The following is a 19,915-nucleotide window of genomic DNA, read 5'->3' as shown; positions in this document are numbered from 1 at the left end:
TGAGGAACGGCGTGTTGACTCTCAAAAGCTTATACACTGAGTCCAAATCTCATTGGACTCAAATTCTACATTCAGAGAAGGAACTTTACCACTCAGTTACTGCCCAATTACAGATATTGGAGGGGTTTAGGGGTGTGTCAATTACTTTTACACTGCTTATTTTATATTGCTTTTCGACCTCATCTCCTCTTATACACTACGATATGTATCTATCGTAGCCACTTGCTCTCAACCGCTCCTGGATTCTGAACCTAGCTGCAGCTGCGGCCCTGAACGTTGCTGCAGGTCCATCCAATGCACATTTACCCAAGACATGGTCAAGGAGCCTTACTCTAAAGTAAGAGTAACACATGCATCTGACGACGAGAGCAGCGCCTATCGAAAGCTACTGCTACAATAAAGTTGGTTAGTCTTAAAGGTGCTACTGGACCCTTTGCTATTACTCTAAAGTAAGCGCAGCGGTCAGACCGCCCTCCTCCATATCTTTACTTGGATGGAGGTCCCACTCTGTTCAGTGGGGCTTAAGCTCCAGCAAATGCACGTAGGATTATAGCGCTGACGCCAGAGGCTCCTTGGAAGGCAGCGCCCGACAAAAGACGCATTCCGGAGAAAGGGCGGAGCAACAGCCCGCCGGGCCGGAGCCGGAAACGTGGCGAGTCTGCTGGGCTGCGTAAGGAGCCGAGTGGCGCACGCTTCCTTCCAGGTTGGTGCTTTTGTTTGTTCTGCAGAGCCTTGCGTCGGTCCAAAGACTGCGAATGGAGAACCGCCCCGCAGAGGAAAGGGAGGGCGGCGGCGGCCAAATTGTGCCCAGAATAAGAGCGGAGTAGGGAAGAGGAGGACCGTCCTTGTTGCGGCAGCAATGCTGGAGAGGGAAAGTCCCCAGGCAGCTCCAGGAAACTTTGTAGGTGGCTATATAAGAAGAGCCTCACAGTGACTTGGAGGACGTATTTAAAGCCGGAGTTTAGCCTCGGGACCTATTAGCGGTTCAGATCTACAATCTCAAATACATCTTAGAGAATACATTGCCTCTGAGCATGTGCAGAAACGAAAAAAAGAGCCCTCTGCCAAGATTGTATATTAGTTGTGCCATTTAACTTGGCCTTGGAGCTGAAGGTTTTAATGCACCTGTTAGTTTCTAAAGTGCCACAGGACCTCGCCGCCGCTGCTTGCCTGGGGAACGTACAGAGGGTGCCTTCAGGGATTAGGTTCATCCTCTACACACAATTTCATCCTCCTGGCTGGTGGCCAGAAAACGAGATCCCGCCAGAAGAAATGTACAGCCTGTGTTGGGTGTTTTTTGTTATAGCACTTCTTATATAGCTTTGGAAAGCAAAATGTAGCCTGTGGGAGGAGCTGTACTGTGCACAGTCTCAGAGGCCCTGCTGCCTGGTTTTAAAAGGAGATGCTAGTTCCTTCTCAGAAAAGGTGTGAAGGAAGAGGGAAAGCTGGGGGGGGGAGGGGAGAAGAGAAGATAGAGTAAGAGGAAAAAGAAACAGGGAAATGGAACAGGCTGTAGGGGCTACTAGGAAAGGAAAAGGGAAATAGTGGGGGAGGGGATGCAGGGGGAAACGAGATGCCACCCACAAGCCCTTGTCGGGCTTTGTGCAAAAATTCGCCAATAACTGTACCTCACTGCATTCTTAGACTTCATTGATTCCTATGCAGTCTAGGAGCAAGTCATTGAATTCAGGGTGCCAAACTTTACCACCTGGGAGGTTGATCAGTATTTATCATGTCCATCAGTTATTGTCCATCACTGGTTGATCAGTATTTATCATGTCCATCAGTGATCATACACATGAGTATGATCCAGTTTTTGCAAACGTTGGTGATCTAACAAGGCTCAATGGAACAGACAAGAAGGCTAGGAAAGGTGGAAGGCAGCAGGAAAGAGGAAGACCCTAAATGAGATGGTTTGGCGTAATAAAGGAAGCTACAGCCTCTGGTTTGCAAGACCTGAGCAAAGCTGTCAATGACAGGATTTGGGAGGTGGTTAATTCATAGGGTTGTCATAATTTGGAAGCATCTTGATGGCACATAACTCACATTCACAAACACAATCTGACAATCCTAGATGCCTTGTTTGCTCATGTGAGAGGATGCAGCAGTTTATTTCTCTGCTATTCCTCAGTACTGTGGAGGCCATCCTCACTGCTGTCCTACGTATACCCTTCTAAACCTGCAGGCTTAGGAGGGTATAACTCTAGTCTCACAGTAATCACTGGTCTTTCATGCACTCTGCCCAGTCTTGACAGACTCTCTGGTTTAAAACTGCAGCCTACTGTGAAGTAGAGAATTGACTAAAGGGTTAATGTGGGAGAAAAAACTGTGCTCTTGTCTCAAGCTAATACTCATCATTACGGATGAGGAGGTGGCACCACAAACTGTGAGCCCAATCAGGATTGGCTGAAGTCACTCTGACACATCTAAGAAAATCAACCCGTCTTACAAATTATAATTTAATCATGATAATAACATTTGATTTATATACCGCCCTTCAGGATGACTTAACACCCACTCAGAGTGGTTTACAAAGTATGCTATTATGATCCCCACAACAAAACACCCTGTGAGGTGGGTGGGGCTGAGAGAGCTCCAGGGAGCTGTGATTGATCGACGGTCACCCAGCTGGCTCCAGATTAGAGTCCCGTGCTCTTAACCACTCAATCACTACACCACTAACACAGAGCAATACTTCAACATGTGCCAGTGTGCATCTTTAGTGAGGCTTATTTTGGGAAAACATGATGCCTAGGATAGAGCTGATAGAATGATTCTACACATGGACTTGCATGGATTTCTGTCACCTCAGATACTATGCTTTTCAGTGGAACCAGTTCACACATTCAGTCATTGATGCTCAATCGTCAAAGCCCAGTAAACAGATCTTAAAGCATGTAAGGCAATGCATATATGGGGAGGGGGGGGAGTGGTGAGTTGGAAAACACCCACTAGCCCTGTCTTTGTGCATTCTTTGTGTAAATACAAACTGTATGTTCGTAGACTGCATTCTTGTAATTGGAGAACACTGCTTTTCCACATGTTTGTTTCCCCACAGTTTCTGACTGCATGGTCCAAGCACATTTCTAGGCTCTGTGCTGACATATATGTCGAGCCATCAAATATGTCGAGCCATCAAATATGGTCCTGCTCTCTATGCTTTTATGCATGGTGCCCTCATGTGATTATATTAGGGGGACAATGTACAGTAACCAAGGGCAGAGAAATCAGCTGCCGGCTTCAGTATAAGAAATACTACTTTAAATTAAAGGCATTGAGAAGCAAGTAGAAGGCAGATTTGTGGAAGGAAACATTTAGAGTGCAATCCTATGCTGTGTTTCTCTAGTCTAAGCCTGTTAAAATCAGTGGGTTGAGATTGGAAGAACTCTGCATAGGATTGTGCTTTTAATATTTATTTTGGTAACCAAGAGCATAAACAATCGCATTTTGTTCAGACTAGATCAGAATTAATCCAAATACTTCTTTGAATGTGATATATAAGTATCTGAGTCTGGAATGTTTTACAGATATTTCAGATGACTTCTTCAAAAAAATTGCTCTTCGAACTGCAACACTCCTGAGAGATAAATATGAAGATACAAAAATTGTTCTTAGTTCTTGGTGGGCACATAGAACAAATTTGTGCATTGTGTAAGTAAAGATGCTGCAGTTTAGATGTTACTGTTGAATTCATTTTTGGAACATAATCTGTTCTCTTTCAGATCATCAACACTAGTAAACAGTATTTGTGTGTGTGAGTAATAGAAGAGTTGGGGCAGTTTAGTGTCCAGTCCACAAGGCCCCGAGTTCAGATCTCACCTCTTCCTGGGACTTAGTGCAAATGTGATCCTTCCTGATGTTTAGCTGTGGAGTCACACACTGCTTCCCCTCCCAGCCTCTTGCTTTTTAATTGTAGACTAATTCCCCTTTTTTCTATTGTATTGCCTTAATCACAGTTTGGTGTTGTACTAGGACTACTGCTTATCCAGGGTGTGGCATGGGCTTGGATTCAAGTTCTGGTTATGTGGTAATCCTGGTTGATGTTAACTGCTGTTAATATTGCTACTGATGCAGGGTTTCACTTGGGTTAAGTTATGTGGCAAGAATTTTTATTTGGGTTCAGGGAAGAAGGATATGTTCCTATGCAACTTGGAGGGTTATATACATTTACCAGTATTTCATAACCACAGTACCTTCCATCACCTTTCCCCCAAAATAATCCAGACCTACCTTACAGGATCACTAAAGATTACTAAAATAGCATGATGACAATGGTTGTTGTGGGTTTTCCAGGCTGTATTGCCGTGGTCTTGGCATTGTGGTTCCTGACGATGCCAAGACCACGGCAATACAGCCCGGAAAACCCACAACAACCATCGTTCTCCGGCCGTGAAAGCCTTCGACAATACAGCATGATGACATTTTAAAAATACTCTGGTAGTGCAAAATATGACGATTTTTTTCATGTTTTCCAAAGAGATTTTACATCCAACACCTTCTAAGCTGCTTGTTTAAACTCCACACATCTTTAAAGTGGTTTGTATGGATCAAAGTTTGCTGCTGATAAGAGCTGTTTGCTGAATTGTGAGATGCACGTATACTGGTTCCAATCCAGCATTGTGTGCAGTTACCAGAGCTGTACACATGTAGCCCTCTAAAATGATCTTTTTGATGGGGAGAGAGAGGGTCCTCTTTTGAATTAGTATAATTGCTGCATTTTACTGATGGAGATAGAACAAAATGGGTAGCTGTGTTTGTCTGTATCAGTAGAAAGGAATGAGAGTCCAGTAGCACCTATAAGACTAACAAAATTTGTGGTAGGGTATGAGCTTTCGTGAGCTACAGCTCACGTGACTCACGAAAGCTGTGACTCACGAAAGCTCTTACCCTACCACAGATTTTTTTAGTCTTTTTAAAAAGTTATTTTTATTTTATTAATAGAAATAAAAGCCCATAGAAAGGGCAGAAAACAAGAATAAAGAAAAAGTAGACAGTAACAGAACTTGGAACTTAGAAAGGAAAAAGAACAATAATACATATTTCCATTCTTCTCTACAACACTTATCTTTATTTTTTAAGCAAAATTACAGTCTCTCCAAAATTTTCTTTTCCACTCCTGCCTCCCTTCTACTTGTTTTATATTCCCCCATTATCTTCTTAATGATCAAACCCACAAATCATCAAGTCATTATTCCTCATTTCGTGCAGAAAGTCAATAAAGGGTTTCTAGTTAGCCAAAAAGATAGACCATGTTTTCTCTCTGATCAAAGCTGTAAGTTTCGCCATCTCCGCAAAACTTACTCTGTCATTTTCATAGTCCAGTCCTCTAGTGAAGGTAATTCTGTATTTTTCCATTTCTGTGTGTTCAGCAGCCTAGCTGCAGCAATCATATAGAGATAAAAACCGATGCCGATTTTCCAACTGTTTGTCCATTAATCCCAACAAAAAGGCTTCTGGCTTAAACTGTACAGCATGACCATATGAATCTGGGTCCAAAATTTTATAGTTTTACAGCAGGTCCATCAGAGATGATAAAATGTTCCTTCTTTGTTTCTCACATTTCCACTTATTTGACATACCTTTGCTCATTTTGGCTAATCTGTCAGGAGACATATACCACCGATGCATCATTTTATAAAAATTTTCTTTAAGTCTAACAATGTAAATTTAAGCCCCTTTACTCACATATTTTCCCATTGGTCCATCATTATAATATAATGATAGGTTTTGTTAGTCTTATAAGTGCTACTGGACCCTTGCTCTTTTCTACTGCATTCTACAGGGCTGTGTATATACAACTGTGGATCAGACTTGGAAACTGAGCGAGTAGCATCTATTTGCAAGCCAAACTCTCTATTCAGCAAAGGATTATATGCACAGAATCTTGCTCGGATGCATATATAGCCCCTAACTGGATTGCTGCGCCTTTGTATAATAGCACCATTATCCTTGAGTATTATATTTTTGCTTAGGTTTGTTATCCTGCCTCACCCTGCAACCTCAGTATTGGTCCAGCTATAAAATGCACATTATCTCGTTGTTTTCAGGTGTTGTTTACTAAGATGTCATCCTCATAGGAGACACAGAGGCTGAGAAATGACACTACAATTAGAATTGCTGCCACAATGGGAATTGTATCTTTACCTAGTTCTTTCTTTTGGCTTCCATTTTTATTCTTTCTATGAAGTGTTCCTAGTCTCTCGAGGTAAGTCTCTGTTGCAGGCTCATTCACTTTTGTACTGATTGTTTTTTGCTTTTGTAGTTTGTAGTGTATTAACTTAAATAGTATGACTCAATGGAGTACTTTCTAACAGTCTCCAGCAGGGCATCCCACTGGGGCTTTTTGCTTGAAGCTTTTGGGTACCCTTTCATTGTGTGAATGGGAGCTGCAAAGAAGGCATGTGAAAGGTACAAGCTGTGCTCATATTCTTTAATGAAAGTGTAATTCAAGGCTTGTAGTTTAGTAAGTAAGGAATGACTAGAAGCATAACTTGACATTTACCTTTTAATAGAAGCAGACTAAACAGATTTGAAGGTCAGCTTGCTAATAAGTTTTCAAAGGAATAAATGCACATAATTTTATTATTTATAATACTGTAGAATACTTTTCTTGTCTGATGAAAAATCTCTGAATATTCATGATTTAACATGTTTGTTTAATTTGGCATAGCATCATTAAAGTCAAAGGTTTAAACGTAATTGTTTTTAAGACTAGGCTCTATATTTTGTATTTTAAATTGCTAGAAACCATGTCAGCTTTGATAGATTCAATTAGATAAATCAACCAAATCTTTAGTTATTAAAATATTTTTACGCTGCCTTTCCCATAGCTCAAGGTCCTTAAAATTTAAATAAAAATACTATAAAACCCTATGTAACTCCTCCTGCCTTCAAATGCTAACACCCCATTAAAATTCCTAGCAAATAGCCTTGCAACACTTCCTGAATACCACTACCTCCAGTGACTGTTCCATAGGGAGGGAGCTATGATGGAAAAGGCATGGGCTCTAGTTAATACCTGGAGGGCTACCGGAAGTGGGAGAACAACTAGCAGGTGGCAACCTGAGGATTGCTACCTGAGGTTGATTAACCTGCAGGGGGAACTCATCGGTGTAGCTCTAAGTTAAATCCACATGTGTTTTGGTTTTGGCTCTTATGACTTATTTTAATGTTTTATTGTTTATTAATTATGGCAATAAATTTATTTTAAGGAAGAATAGGATAAGATAAGGCAAAAGAATAAGCTACAATTGTCTAATATACTTTAGGTGACTATCAGGATTAAGTTGAGCTCCATGTGCTGCAAACCTTACAAAAATGTGGGGAAAAAATGACTATGGCTTATATCACAAAAATGGAAATGGATAGAGGCATTGTGAGTAGAGCTGGGCACGGAACACCCCCCCCCCCCCGAACCATGTGTTTCGTGGTTTGTAGCATTCCACGAAACATCGAACCACGAACTGACCTTTTCCCAGTTTGTGGTTCGTTGTTCTGTGGCATTTCAGTCGCCCTGTACCGGCTGCTGAAGCTAGTGCAGGGCATTTGAAACAGACAGCCCCATTCTTCTGCTGCCTGGCAGCAGAAGAAAGAAGCTGTCATTTCCCGCACTGTTCCAGTGCAGGGTCTGTGAAACTGACAAACTGATAGCCCAGGCAGCAGGAGAAAGGGGCTGTCAGTTTCACAGACCCCAGTGCGGGGTCTGTGAAACAGACAGCCCATTTCTCCTGCTGCCTGGGCTGTCTGTTTCGCAGAACCCGCGCGGTGGGTCTGTAAAATGGACAGCCCGGGCAGGAGGAGAAACGGGCTGTCAGTTTTACAGTCCCTGCGCTGGAGCCGGTATGGGGGCTGTGAAATGACAGCTTTCTCCCGCTGCTCTGGCAGCGGAAGAAAGAGGCTGTTATTTCACAGCCCCTGTGCCGGTTCTAGCACAGGGTCTGTGAAATGACAGCTTCTTTCTTCTGCTGCCAGAGCAACGGGAGAAAGAAGCTGTCATTTTACAGACCCCGTGCCGGTTCCAGTGCGGGGGCTGTGAAATGACAGCCCATTTCTCCTGATGCCGGGGCTGTCAGTTTTACAGACTCTGCACTATTTCAGTGCAGTGTCTGTGAAACTGACAAGCTGACTGCCTGGGCAGCAGGAGAAAGAGGCTGTCAGTTTCACAGACGGTGCGCAGGTTTCAGCCCATCAGCTGAACCCCACACAGGGTCTGTGAAACTGACAGCCCCTTTCTCCTGCACATGGGCTGTCAGTTTCACAGACCCTGATGCTGGGTTTAGCCGAAATGACAGCCCATTTCTCCTGATGCCGGGGCTGTCAGTTTTACAGACTCTGCACTATTCCAGTGCAGTGTCTGTGAAACTGACAAGCTGACTGCCTGGGCAGCAGGAGAAAGAGGCTGTCAGTTTCACAGACGGTGCGCAGGTTTCAGCCCATCAGCTGAACCCCACACAGGGTCTGTGAAACTGACAGCCCCTTTCTCCTGCACATGGGCTGTCAGTTTCACAGACCCCGATGCTGGGTTTAGCCGATGGGCTGAAACTGTTGCAGGGTCTGTGAAACTCCAAACCTGGCCACGGAATGGCTGGAAAAAATTCGTTTGTTCTGTAATCACGTGTTCCCATGAAACGCGTGTTTCGGTGCAAACGAACCAGCCATTCTGTATGGAATTTTGTTCCGTGGTTCATTTTGTGCCCATCTCTAATTGTGAGTATTAGTTATTTATAGGAGACTTTCTTAGCTTTCCAACAATGTTTCAAAATTTGAAATTGGCCACTTAGTTCATGAGCTGTAACTCAAATTTTTAGAAAGAGTAGGAAAAACTGGCTTCAGCCATCTTGATGACATCATAAAAAACTGAAGCTACCAATCAGAACAGGTTATCAGATTAAAACATAACACAGACATACAACTTTCAGAAAAAATGTAAGTTTTGCAACCCTACTTGATACTGATATGGACTAATTCATGGCTCATGGCTCTGTCATCCTTCTCTTAAACAGCAGTTTCTAAGGGATGTTCTAAAACAAATGACAAGAATGCCAACTGGACACAATGAGAAATGCCTGAAAGCCCATTGGATATAATGGGAGCTAGGAATGCCAGTTGACTTGCATGAGCTCCATTGAAATTCATAATTACAGCACACAAAGGTTGCAATAAAAATGAGGAACAGATTTTGAGAAACCTGCTCTGGGTCTGGAATGATAGTATCTGAAGTACCATATATGTTCTGGGACTAGAATGACAGTCCCAAGAGTGAAATGACAGCCCCTGGGAGTGGAAACAGTGCTCTGGGACTGGAATGACAACCCTTAGCATGGAATGATGGTCCCTGGGATTATAATCAGTTCTCTGCAACTGGAATCACAAACTTTAGAGTTCCAGTTCCAGAGCAGTGGTATCAATCAGTCGTCATTCCTCTGTGGGGGCTGTCATTCCAATTACAGAACACTTATGCTACTCCCAGGGACTGTCATTCCACTCAGGGGGGCTGTCATTCCAGGCCCAGAGCAGGTTTCTCAAAACCTATTCTGCATTTTCTTTGCAGCATTTGCTGTAATCACAAAGCCCTTGCAAGTCAATTGGCACTCCTGGCTTCCATTAAATCCAATGGGCCGTCAGGTATCTTCTATTGTTTCCAGTGAGCATTCTTGTCATTCATTTTAGTACATCCCATTTCTACTGCAGCAAAACAAACAAACGTATGTCACTGAAGTTAAGTGGAACATGGTGGTGGGGTCTTTTAATTCTAAAAGAGTATTGTAAGACAGAGGAACTTCAGGTTTGGAATCTGAGGCTTTCAACTAAATAGGGAGCAACTCAAAGAAACCCCAACCTCTTTTCAACGTTTTGCTTTCTCAATCTATACTTTAGAAAAGAAGTGAGGTCACGGGGCTAGGACCCTGGCTCTGTATACCCAGGTGAGAACTGGTCAACCCTCTCTCCTTTGCTTCTGTGTGTTTTCTCTGAAGTAAATCTCATTTAATTCAATGGGGTTTACTTGCAAGGCAATTCTATGCCCACTTACCCACTGATACTAGCCAAAATGGACTTTATCGTAAAATCATTAAAAGGTTTTTAGAAGATTATATCTAACACTGCTTGTGTAACTGTATTTTTAGGTTAATTTTTATAGCTTATGAAGCTATGACCTGCAATCAAATAGTTGCATTCTCACATTCACATAAAAAACTGAATAACTTTGTACGTGCAATATATATTTCAACAAATTTCACATTAATAGGTGCGTTAAGTAAACTTGCTTGCGTCACTTAAATAATGGTTATAAAATAGATAAACTTGCGGTTACAATGCATGAAAACAATGGCTACCAAAAACCTATAGTCCAAAATTAATGTGACAATAAATCAATGAGTCACCATATCAGGTAAATCTGAAATTGTGGGTCACCATACCAAAAGAATGGGAACCAATGACTTAGATGGAACATTCCATGAAGAAACCATTTGTGCATAAGCCCAATTTGTGAACCTTGACCCTCCTTTTTTTTGAGCCAATTAAAAGGTAAAATGTGATGGTTGAATCAGATGAGCCTAGAGTTATTTCAGCTTTGCATTGTATATTAAAATATAATCTTTACCTGTCACCTTTACCTAATATTGCTTGGAGATTTCATTTTGCACTTCTGTTGTCAGTATGCTATTGAAATAAATTGCTGTATCTTATTTTTTCCACAAGAGGGAGATAGCAAAGCAGCTTTTAGAAATATTGGAAACCTAACAGGTGTGTAACTTACTGTGATTAGATAACTGAACCAAAGCAACATTTTTTCACATTGAGTCCAAGGTGATAAGATGGGATAGAAATATTTTATATAAATGATTTAAAATGAATACTTTGGTTCTAGTATTGTTAATGTCATAACACATGGAGGGGTCATGTGTATAAGGAACTGACAGGCTTCCCTGGTTAGTAACCTCCCTTGGTCAAGTTTCCTGGAAGTGAATGAGCCATTCTCAGTCTCTATTATATTTTCCCCACACCGTCAATTCTCTACATGAAAAAATAAGTACCACCACTATATCAGTAACGTAGAAGGAGACTGATTGATTGGGAACATCTAATGAGTTAGGGACCATAGACTTCACCACTATATTGCCTTATGTCCTATCTGTTGCTTTAAGTACGTGCTCCTAGGTATTACCTGTTGCTTTAAGTATGATCCAACTGTGCAGTTCTATGTTGCCTAATGTCAGTCCTAGATTTGCTTATGTTCTTTCTCAGCATTTCTTCAACTCTGTATTCAATTTTTGCTAATGTTATGTCTTTGTGAACTTGCATTTGTTTATCCTATGGCATGGTTTATTGAAATGTCCTTGATATTGACTGTACTAATCTTACACTATGTAATCTACCTTGAGTCTCAGCGAGAAAGGCAGACTGCAAATGACATAAATAAACATAACTCTTTAAGATGCTCAAGTCTCCCATCTTACTCCAGTCTTGCCAATGTATACAAGACACCTCTGCTTTGTAAAATGAAGCTGTTTTAATTTCTTTTTAACTTCTCAAATTTTCTCTAATCAGTCCACTAGAGATGTGCTTTGGGAATGAGTAAGAGCTTTTAAAAAAATTAGTGTTGAGTATCAAGTATTGTGCTTTTTGCCCATAGTGATTTCAGCCAGTGATAAGTTCAGCTCAGAACAACATGTTTATTGAAGGCCAAAAATGACAGACAGACTACACAAGCTCAACATGAGCCAAATATATATACACAAACCCCGCCCCGATAATACCCAACAACCAATAGGCACTTGAAATTAGACTCCTTATTTTGCATTAACTATATACAAAGTAACATATTTACAGAACTGTGACTGGACTTTATTGTACATAATGGATTGGATGCAACCAGCAGAAAAACAGCCAATAGCAATGAGAGCTTTAGGAGCCTAGGCTAATATTGAAGGTCTACACAGTGCAAACACTCAATGAACTGACATTAAGGGCCTTGCAAAGCCCTAACTCAACCCAATACATAACACCCCTCCCCCCTAAGCTTGGGGCACCCCGTGCCACTCAAAGTCACCAAAATAGGCTGGGGGGATAGCAAATCTTCCAGAACCTGCGCGGTGCTGTCGCACCAGAGTGCTATGAGGCGGACGTCCAAGCGTCCATTGCTGCCTCTGCTTTAGAGGTAAAGGAGTCTCTTGCGGGAGCTTCCGAGCTGCTTGAGCCTGCGAGTAGACTGCTGTTGTTCCCGGTTGGTGGGTCTCTGCAGCCCTCAGCTGCCTTGGCTGGTACAGTGTCTGAGACCACGGAGCAAGAGGAAAAGTCCCTGTCCTGCCCCTGCTCCCATGGTGGCCAGTGCTATTGAAGCTGGTCGGTTTGACTGCGGAGTGGACACAACGTGCCTTCCGATGGATTGGCTTCACTGCTGGATTGCGGGCAAAGTAGACGGGTGGCCTTTTGTAGTACCCTAATGAGCCATTGAACATGGCGGGAAACTCAGCATGCACAGCTTCAGTTTTGGATTGGTTGACTTGTTGGACTCTGGTGATGTGGAGCCTAACATCTTGAACCAATCAAGTCCCAGTAAACTAGTGAGGCACCCCTTGACTACAGCCAGGTGGAGGGGGCCGTGAAAGTCCTTGTAGCTGACCATGACTCAGCCAGTTCCTACCACTGGAACGTGACGATCTTAGAAGTCTGTCAGGATCAGGTCACAAGGCTCGAGGCGATGGTTCTTTTGGCTGGCGCACACACGGTTGAAGGTGTCCATGGAGATGATAGAGTGCGATGTGCCCCTTCTTTCTGCATGCCTGGCATTTAGTGTCGCGGAATCTGCAATATCTTCTTTGTGGGTTCCCCCACAGCTTGCAGATGGGGGACTGCTATATGGCTGCTCAGAACGCTTGATCCTTGCTCCTTGCGTCTGATGAATCTTGTCCTCTTCTTTGGACTCACTCTCGAGGATCTTGTGGTGGACCTGTTCTGCCTTCACAAGAAGTGCTGGGTCTGCGACTGCCGCACTTCCTTGATGGACTGGTCTGCTGCTTCTGCTGCTGTCATCTCCTTGTACGCTGCTTTAAAATCGAGGTTCTTCCTTGCGAAGAGCTGTTGCTGTAGCTTTTCGTCTCATAGGCCGCATACCAGCCAGTCACAGAGGGCTTCTTTGAGATCGGCAAATTCACAGAGCCGTGCTGCGATGGACTTTCCCGGTGCCTGGTCATGCTTGTAGAAGGCATGGCGGCATGCAATTTTCAAAAGCCATGGTGAAAAGCTTTGCCTTGATGGACTCGAGTGGCACCTCCTCTAGCACTTCCGGTGCCACAAGAACATGGGTGGTTTCGAATGTTGGGCGGTCCAGGCACTGAGGAAGGCAGCTTTCTTCCACACAGTGCCAGTGATTTCATTTGCCGTGAGGTAAAATTGGAATCGTGAGAGGTAGGAGTCGTAGTCCTCCACAACAGCATCAAATGGCTCAAACTGGCCCTTGGTGGCCATACTAACAGTTGCTCTGAGATGACACTTCCTCACCAGTAAGTGATTCAGCTGGGCACCACAGGGCTGCCTACCCACCGGGCGTGATTCAGCTCTCAGTTGTGGGGCTGCCTACCCACCTAGAGTGATTTAGTGATACTCACAAACCCTGCCGCAATAATACCCAACAACTCAACAAGTTAGAATCCTTATTTTGCATTAACTATATGCAATAACATATGTACAGAACTGTGATTGGACTTTCTATGGCTGGAAAGCTGTATAAAAGTATCTGTTGATGTTACTGAGGCAGTGTGAGTATAATCATGTGTTTATTAAATAAAATATTTCTATCCCAACATTTCTGGTTGATTCTGTGAGGGCAGGGGTACTGTATCAAGAGGGTCTGTCAGGTTACCAGGTAAAAAGGAAAAATCGTCAGATGAGACAATGCTTTTCCTGGAGATTTATCTTGGGTGTCACAAAGTGAAAAGAAAAACTCATTTTGTTGAGAAATGAATTTCTTCAGGTAGATATTAAGAATCCCCTCAGAAAACCAAAGGTGATAAATCATGAGTTTGACTCTTCACTCTACAAGCCTTTCCCCTCAGCTAAACACAGTTAAAATCGTGAACCTCAGAGGCAGTCTTTCCTCAGTGTGACTCTAAAATGAGATTTGACAAGTCTTTGTTAGGAGTAAATTGTTGGCAAGAGTACATGTGCTATCTAATGGATTATACATGAGAGAATTTTGCAAAACACTTGTTTCATTTCTTTGTCTTCATAAGTGGTCATATTCTACAAATGTCCAGTATTTATACTGATTAATGTTTACTAAGCCATTCAACCAATCAAACAATTGTAGTTGATTAATAATCTGCCAATTATAATAGCATATTACCAGTATCTCCACGCTGCTGACTTCTGTGAGATATTTGAGTAAATGAAATAAAATAAAATTTAATGCAAGATAGCAATCCAGAAACATTTATGTGAAAAATGCACAATTTCATTACTTCTCTTTGCATAAAATTATTACTGGTAGAGGCCAGGATAAAGTTGCCTTAAGGATCTAATCTGTTCCGTAGGCAAGTAGTTAACCATCCTGGGCCCAGACCATTAGGAATATATTTTATAATAATTTCATTTTCAGTCTTACTAGAAATTAAGTATATTAGTTGTCTGTCTCTTGCTGTATAAAAAAAAATGATAAAACATCATGTAATTTAAACAAAACAAATGAGTTCTGTTAACTCCTCCTGATACTGAATATTGTCTATTTTGGCAGAATATGAAGAGGAACTTGACAAAGCATTTGAACTGGAAACTGATACACTGTTTGGGGGATTTAAAAAGGTACAGTAAAGAATATCACTGTGATTTTATTTGTAGTTGAAATATCTATGCTGATTAATTTTAAATAATCATTCAGTGAAGTGTAATAGGCTTTGATGACTGGTGTATAAGGTGAAGAAAGTGTGATCAAGCCTGAGTCTGTCCAGTGTTATGTTGGCTTATCAGGTTGACGTGATTGGATGTGCCAATGGTTTTTCTTCTTCTTTTTATTGCTCATTGCTATGAAAACTCAGCAATTAATGAATGAATCTTTGCTTCCTTCTCCAGTCTAATAGGCTGCTTTCTGCATATTCTACAGCTATTCATTTTCACTCAGGTTGGCACACTCCCTCTTTTTTAGAGGAGAGTAAAGATATATTTATTGTTCTGTACCTTTTGTTAACTTGCAAATCTAGTTATTTTTCCATCATTTGATCTTATGTTTTCTTTGTTTTTTAAATTTAATAGTAGTTTTAATCACTATGCCTAACATCAATCTGGTGCCATGGTGAGCAGCTGATGAGCAGTCTGGCCACTGAGCAGCTGATGAAGGCTGAGCCAGACTGGTGTCTTCCAGTCCCCTCCTCTCAGGGCCAAACTAGATGTTATAGATGCCATTTTAGAAAAGAATTTGGTCATTTAAAAGTGCTGCGAGGGCCCCCATAGCACACCTGGACCAGGTGATCTTATTCCCTCCATACCTTTTCAAGTACTGAAACAGGCGTGTGGGGTGGGTGGGTTGTTTTGGCATTTGAAAAGGCGCACAAGGGGAAACAAGATCTGCTGGTCCAGCTGTGCTGTTGGCCTGATCTGTATTGGGCGCTCATAGCATGTTTAAATGGCCAAATTCTTCTATAAAATGGAGTTAGCAGTAATATCGTGTTTGGCTCTGAGTATCTTGGCCAATACCAGACAACGACTTAATATAAGAGCAATTCAGCCAGTAGTAAGCAGTGACCCTTAGCAATAGAGCATCCATTGGTTGTTCTTATTACCTAGAGAGATAGATAGTGGTAGTTAGAATTTATCATCACCTTCTTCACCTCCTCCACTGCCTCCAATCCTTTAGCACATTATGATAAAGATACTTAAATATCTTTAAGAAATGTTCCTTCTCTTTTGTGGGGAAAAAGTAGGAAGCTGTGTCATTGTATTAAAACTTGTGTGGTAACTTTAACATGCTTTAAGGTACAACAAAAATGAACCTCTTTGTGCTTATTTGAAATCTATTCCATGCTTCTCACAGTATGAATTCATACACAGACAGTTATAGCCATCTGCTTTCTGTTCTAATTTGGAAATCCTTTTTGATCAACATTGTGCAAAGGATATATTGTTCTTGGCAGACTTCCTGAAAATATCTCCTGCAAGCTAATGCTGCCAAGCAGACAGTGACAGAAAAACTGTTGCGGGAGAGATTATCAATAACATTTATTTACTACTTTTATATATTGCCCTTCTATTAATAACTCAGTACATTGCATAAATGATACTTGCTCAGTGGTGCAGGAGCCATATGTGACTCTTTGACATGCCACTTATGGCTCTTCTGAGCACTGATCCCTGGGAGTTTTTAGGGATGTGGCAGAAGTGATGTTTCAGCATATGATGCAATGATGTCCCTTCTTGTTACATCGCAGTGGCACTCGAGCAATTTCTGAATCTCTGTGTAAAAATGTTGTTTGGGGGGCGGGGCGGAAGGCAGAGATCTTGAAGGACATTGTACTCCCCACTTTCAGTGGAGTTCATCTTACCCTTGCAGACTCAGTTTAAAAGCCTAGGGGTTATACTGGATCCAGCATTACTGCTAGAAAAGCATGTTAAAGCAGCTGCAAAAAAGCTTTCTATAACCTGGAAGATGGCTTCCTACCTTGACATGACTGAACTGGCCACGTGATCCATTCTATGGTAACATCAAGACTTGACTATTATAATGCACTATACATAGGTCTCCTGTCTAAGTTAATTAGGAGACTCCAGTTGGTGCAAAATGCTGCAGCTTGGCTGTTATCAGGAGCATGAATATCACTTCCATCCTGCAGTCACTCCACTGGTACCTATCAGTTACCGTGCTCCGTTCAAGGCATTGGTTCTCACATACAAAGCTGTTCACAGCCTCGGTCCAGCATACTTATTGGACCATGTCTCTCCCTATATTCCTCTATGGCAGCTTTGCTCATCTGAACAGGGTCTCCTACAGGTGCCATGGACAAAATCAACAGTTGCCTGTTCATGTGCATTCTCTGGTGGCTCCTGCCCTGTGGAATGGCCTGCCTTTCTGCAAATAATATGAAACTGAATTATTCAAAGGGGCTTTTTTAGAGAGGAGGGCTGTATTGTGTGTGGGGGGGGGGGGTCTCAAAGAGTAGTTTCACTAATGAGTTAAGGACCATAGATTTCACCACTATTGCTTTAAGTAGGTGCTCCTATGCACTATATGTTAGGGGTTTGCACAGGACAAAATTCAGTTGATTTGGATCAGTAATACTGAACTGGAAAAAAAAATTGGAATTTGAGAAATACCGAATTTATTCTCCAGTTCAGTTAGGTAATGCAGAACAAATTCAGCCATTGTTTCCTATGAGAAACTCAATTCGGAAATTTCTGGTGACCTGGGGGTGGTGGTGGTCATTTTTTGACCAAATTTCAAATTTGCAGGGGACCTACTCCTAGCTGTCCTCTAAAGCCCCCTATGTTTCATAAAGATTGGACCCAAGCCACCACCAATTTCCATTATTCCCTATGGAGAAGGCCTACAATTAGCCTATCTTAAAAACACTTTTTAAAAGTTCACACTTCACAACTCTCAGAATCCCAAAAAGTACACACAAACCCCACTAGGTTAACAAACTGAACCTAGCACCCCAACAAACACCCTCCCGCAGCCAGAAGAACAACCAACAACTGAACACCTGACCAAACCAAACTTCTATGCCAACAAAAAACAGAACCCAGCAAAAAACACCAACCAAACTTCTTTAAAGAAAGCTCAACAACAGGGGAAAACAGGCCTCTCCCAGAAGAACAAGTGAATTTAACAGGAACTATAAAACTCCAAACAAATTACCCACAGCAGGATAAAACAACACCTCCAGAAGAACAAGCAGCAAAATGAACAGTATATATAACCAGCTTCAAAAGCCAGAAATGAATCCCCCTATACAAAAACTCAACCAAAGCCCCCCCACACAGCAAAAAAAAGTTTTTAAAATACAAACTAAAAAAACCCTTTCCCCTCCCCCCCCTATCCCTCCTAAACACCAGGCCAACCCCCTCCCCACAAAAAGAAAAAAAATCCAATGAGTCTACAGCTCTCAAACCAGGCAGCAGCCAGGAATCCACTCCACTCACTGGGAAGCAGTGTCTAGTCGCAGTCCAAAGCAGGCCAGGAGAGAAAGCCAACAGCCAGCAGCAGCAAGCAGACAGTGTCTCTAAATCTCCAATCCTGAGCAAAATGGAGGTTGACTGAGGCAAGCCTCCTAATTTAACTCCTTGCAGCTGTTTAAAAAAGGCACTCTCCTTCTTGAAAATCCCATTGGCTAGAGAAGGAGAGCTGCCACAATGAGTCACCACCCACACTCCCCCTCCCTTCCCCTCCCTTCCCCCCCTCCCATCTGGTAAAAAAAAGGTGGGAAGCAGTGTTTCTTTGCTGTTCCTTAGCAAATGAAGAGCAAGGAACAGTGCTGCTGTGCTTTCCAAAGTTTATCGAATTTTACTGAATAAACTCAAATTTAACTGAATTTATTTGGTAATATAGATTTAAGTTCGGTAATACTGAATTTTACTGAATCAGGTAGAATTTAATATTTTTGCTGAATTTTGAACCTGAATTGCACATCCCTACTACTTGTGCTTTAAGTACGATCCTACTGGTAAGTTTTGTGTTGTCAAATGTCAGTCCTAGAATTCCTTATGCTCTGTTTCAACATTTCTTCCACTATGTATTGGATTTTTGCTATTGTTATATCTTTGTTGCATTTATTTACCCTATGGCATTGTTTATTGAAATGTCCTAGATATTAACTATACTAATCTTATACTATGTAATCTACCTTGAGTCTCAGTGAGAAAGGTGGACTATAAATAAATAAATAAATTTTGCTTTATTTTTGCTACTACTGCTGCTCCAGCAAGAAGTGCCCTGGCCACCCTATCCCCAGTGTGGCACCAGCCCCATGTTTCAAGAAAGTGCACAATGCCCTTGTCTGGTGGAGCTTGGTTTGGCAGATGGATTCCATCTTCAAACAGCCACTGCTAGAGGAACAGATAAGTGGCTAGCCTCCCTGAATGCGGGCCTCATGCCACGGGTGGAAGTTTTTAGCAGTTTTTTCTCTTGAAAAAATGGGACCTAAACTTGGGTACAACAAATTAAAACAATACATTCTGAAGAATAAAATCACAATATGAACAAGTTAACATCTAAATATTGGCTTATCTCAATATACTAATAATTGTCCCACAGTAAAAACTCTCCTTAACAGTTCAGGTTTGCAGAACTTCCTAAAAATTGGATGGGTAGCCTGTACCACATAACTTTCTCTGGAACCCTGTACTTACCACAGAAAAGGCCCAGGTAGGGTTACCAGAGGCCGTAGGAGCCAAAGCAGAAGTGCAGGGGAACAGCAGGGTACTTATGCTCCTACCTGTGCTCCTGCTCTCCTCTGTTGCAACAGAAAATGATGTCCTTTTCCAACCTGAAAAAGGAACTGCAGGGCGCACTGAAGTGCAGTTGAATAAAAGTCTCCTGCAAATGGGCAATTTTTACTCACCAGGGCTTCAATGCAACCCATGGCTTCTCCATTATGCTGGAAAATTAGCATGTCAGAAAAGCTGTGGGGTGCACTGAACCCCACTTGAGGAAAAATTGCCTACAAGTGAGCCATTTTTACTGAACTGGGCTTCAGCATGATCCATGACATCATTTTCTAGTGTGACAAGGGGAGCCATGGGTTGCATTGAAGTCCAGTTTAGTAAAAATTGCCTGTTTATAGGCGATTTTTATTCTACTAGTCTTCAGCATGCCTTGCGAATCCTCCATCACCAGCACAACAGGGGAGCACAGATGTGCATGTATGTGCCCCCAGTGCCTTTCCCCCTCCCAGCCAGGTGAGTGGGGGTGGAGGGGGGACAAGCT

At 42.2% G+C, this 19,915-nt stretch overlaps 1 protein-coding gene across 1 annotated transcript in view; it reads left to right on the top strand.

Moving 5' to 3' along the window:
• The first annotated feature begins 653 nt into the window (after positions 1–653).
• HHAT (hedgehog acyltransferase) overlaps positions 654–19,915 on the top strand; it is a 259,513-nt gene continuing 240,251 nt past the window's right edge. The window contains exons 1-3 of the mRNA XM_054980529.1: positions 654–703; positions 6,048–6,205; positions 14,735–14,802. Of these exons, the coding sequence (XP_054836504.1) occupies positions 6,097–6,205; positions 14,735–14,802 (177 nt within the window). The 5' untranslated portion in view covers positions 654–703; positions 6,048–6,096. The remainder of the gene's footprint in view (positions 704–6,047; positions 6,206–14,734; positions 14,803–19,915) is intronic.

The sequence above is a fragment of the Eublepharis macularius genome, chromosome 1, assembly GCF_028583425.1.
Source record: "Eublepharis macularius isolate TG4126 chromosome 1, MPM_Emac_v1.0, whole genome shotgun sequence".
NCBI classification, from domain to species: Eukaryota; Metazoa; Chordata; class Lepidosauria; order Squamata; family Eublepharidae; genus Eublepharis; species Eublepharis macularius.
Note: the sequence above shows the minus strand (reverse complement) of the source record. Positions and strands in the feature narration are given on the sequence as shown.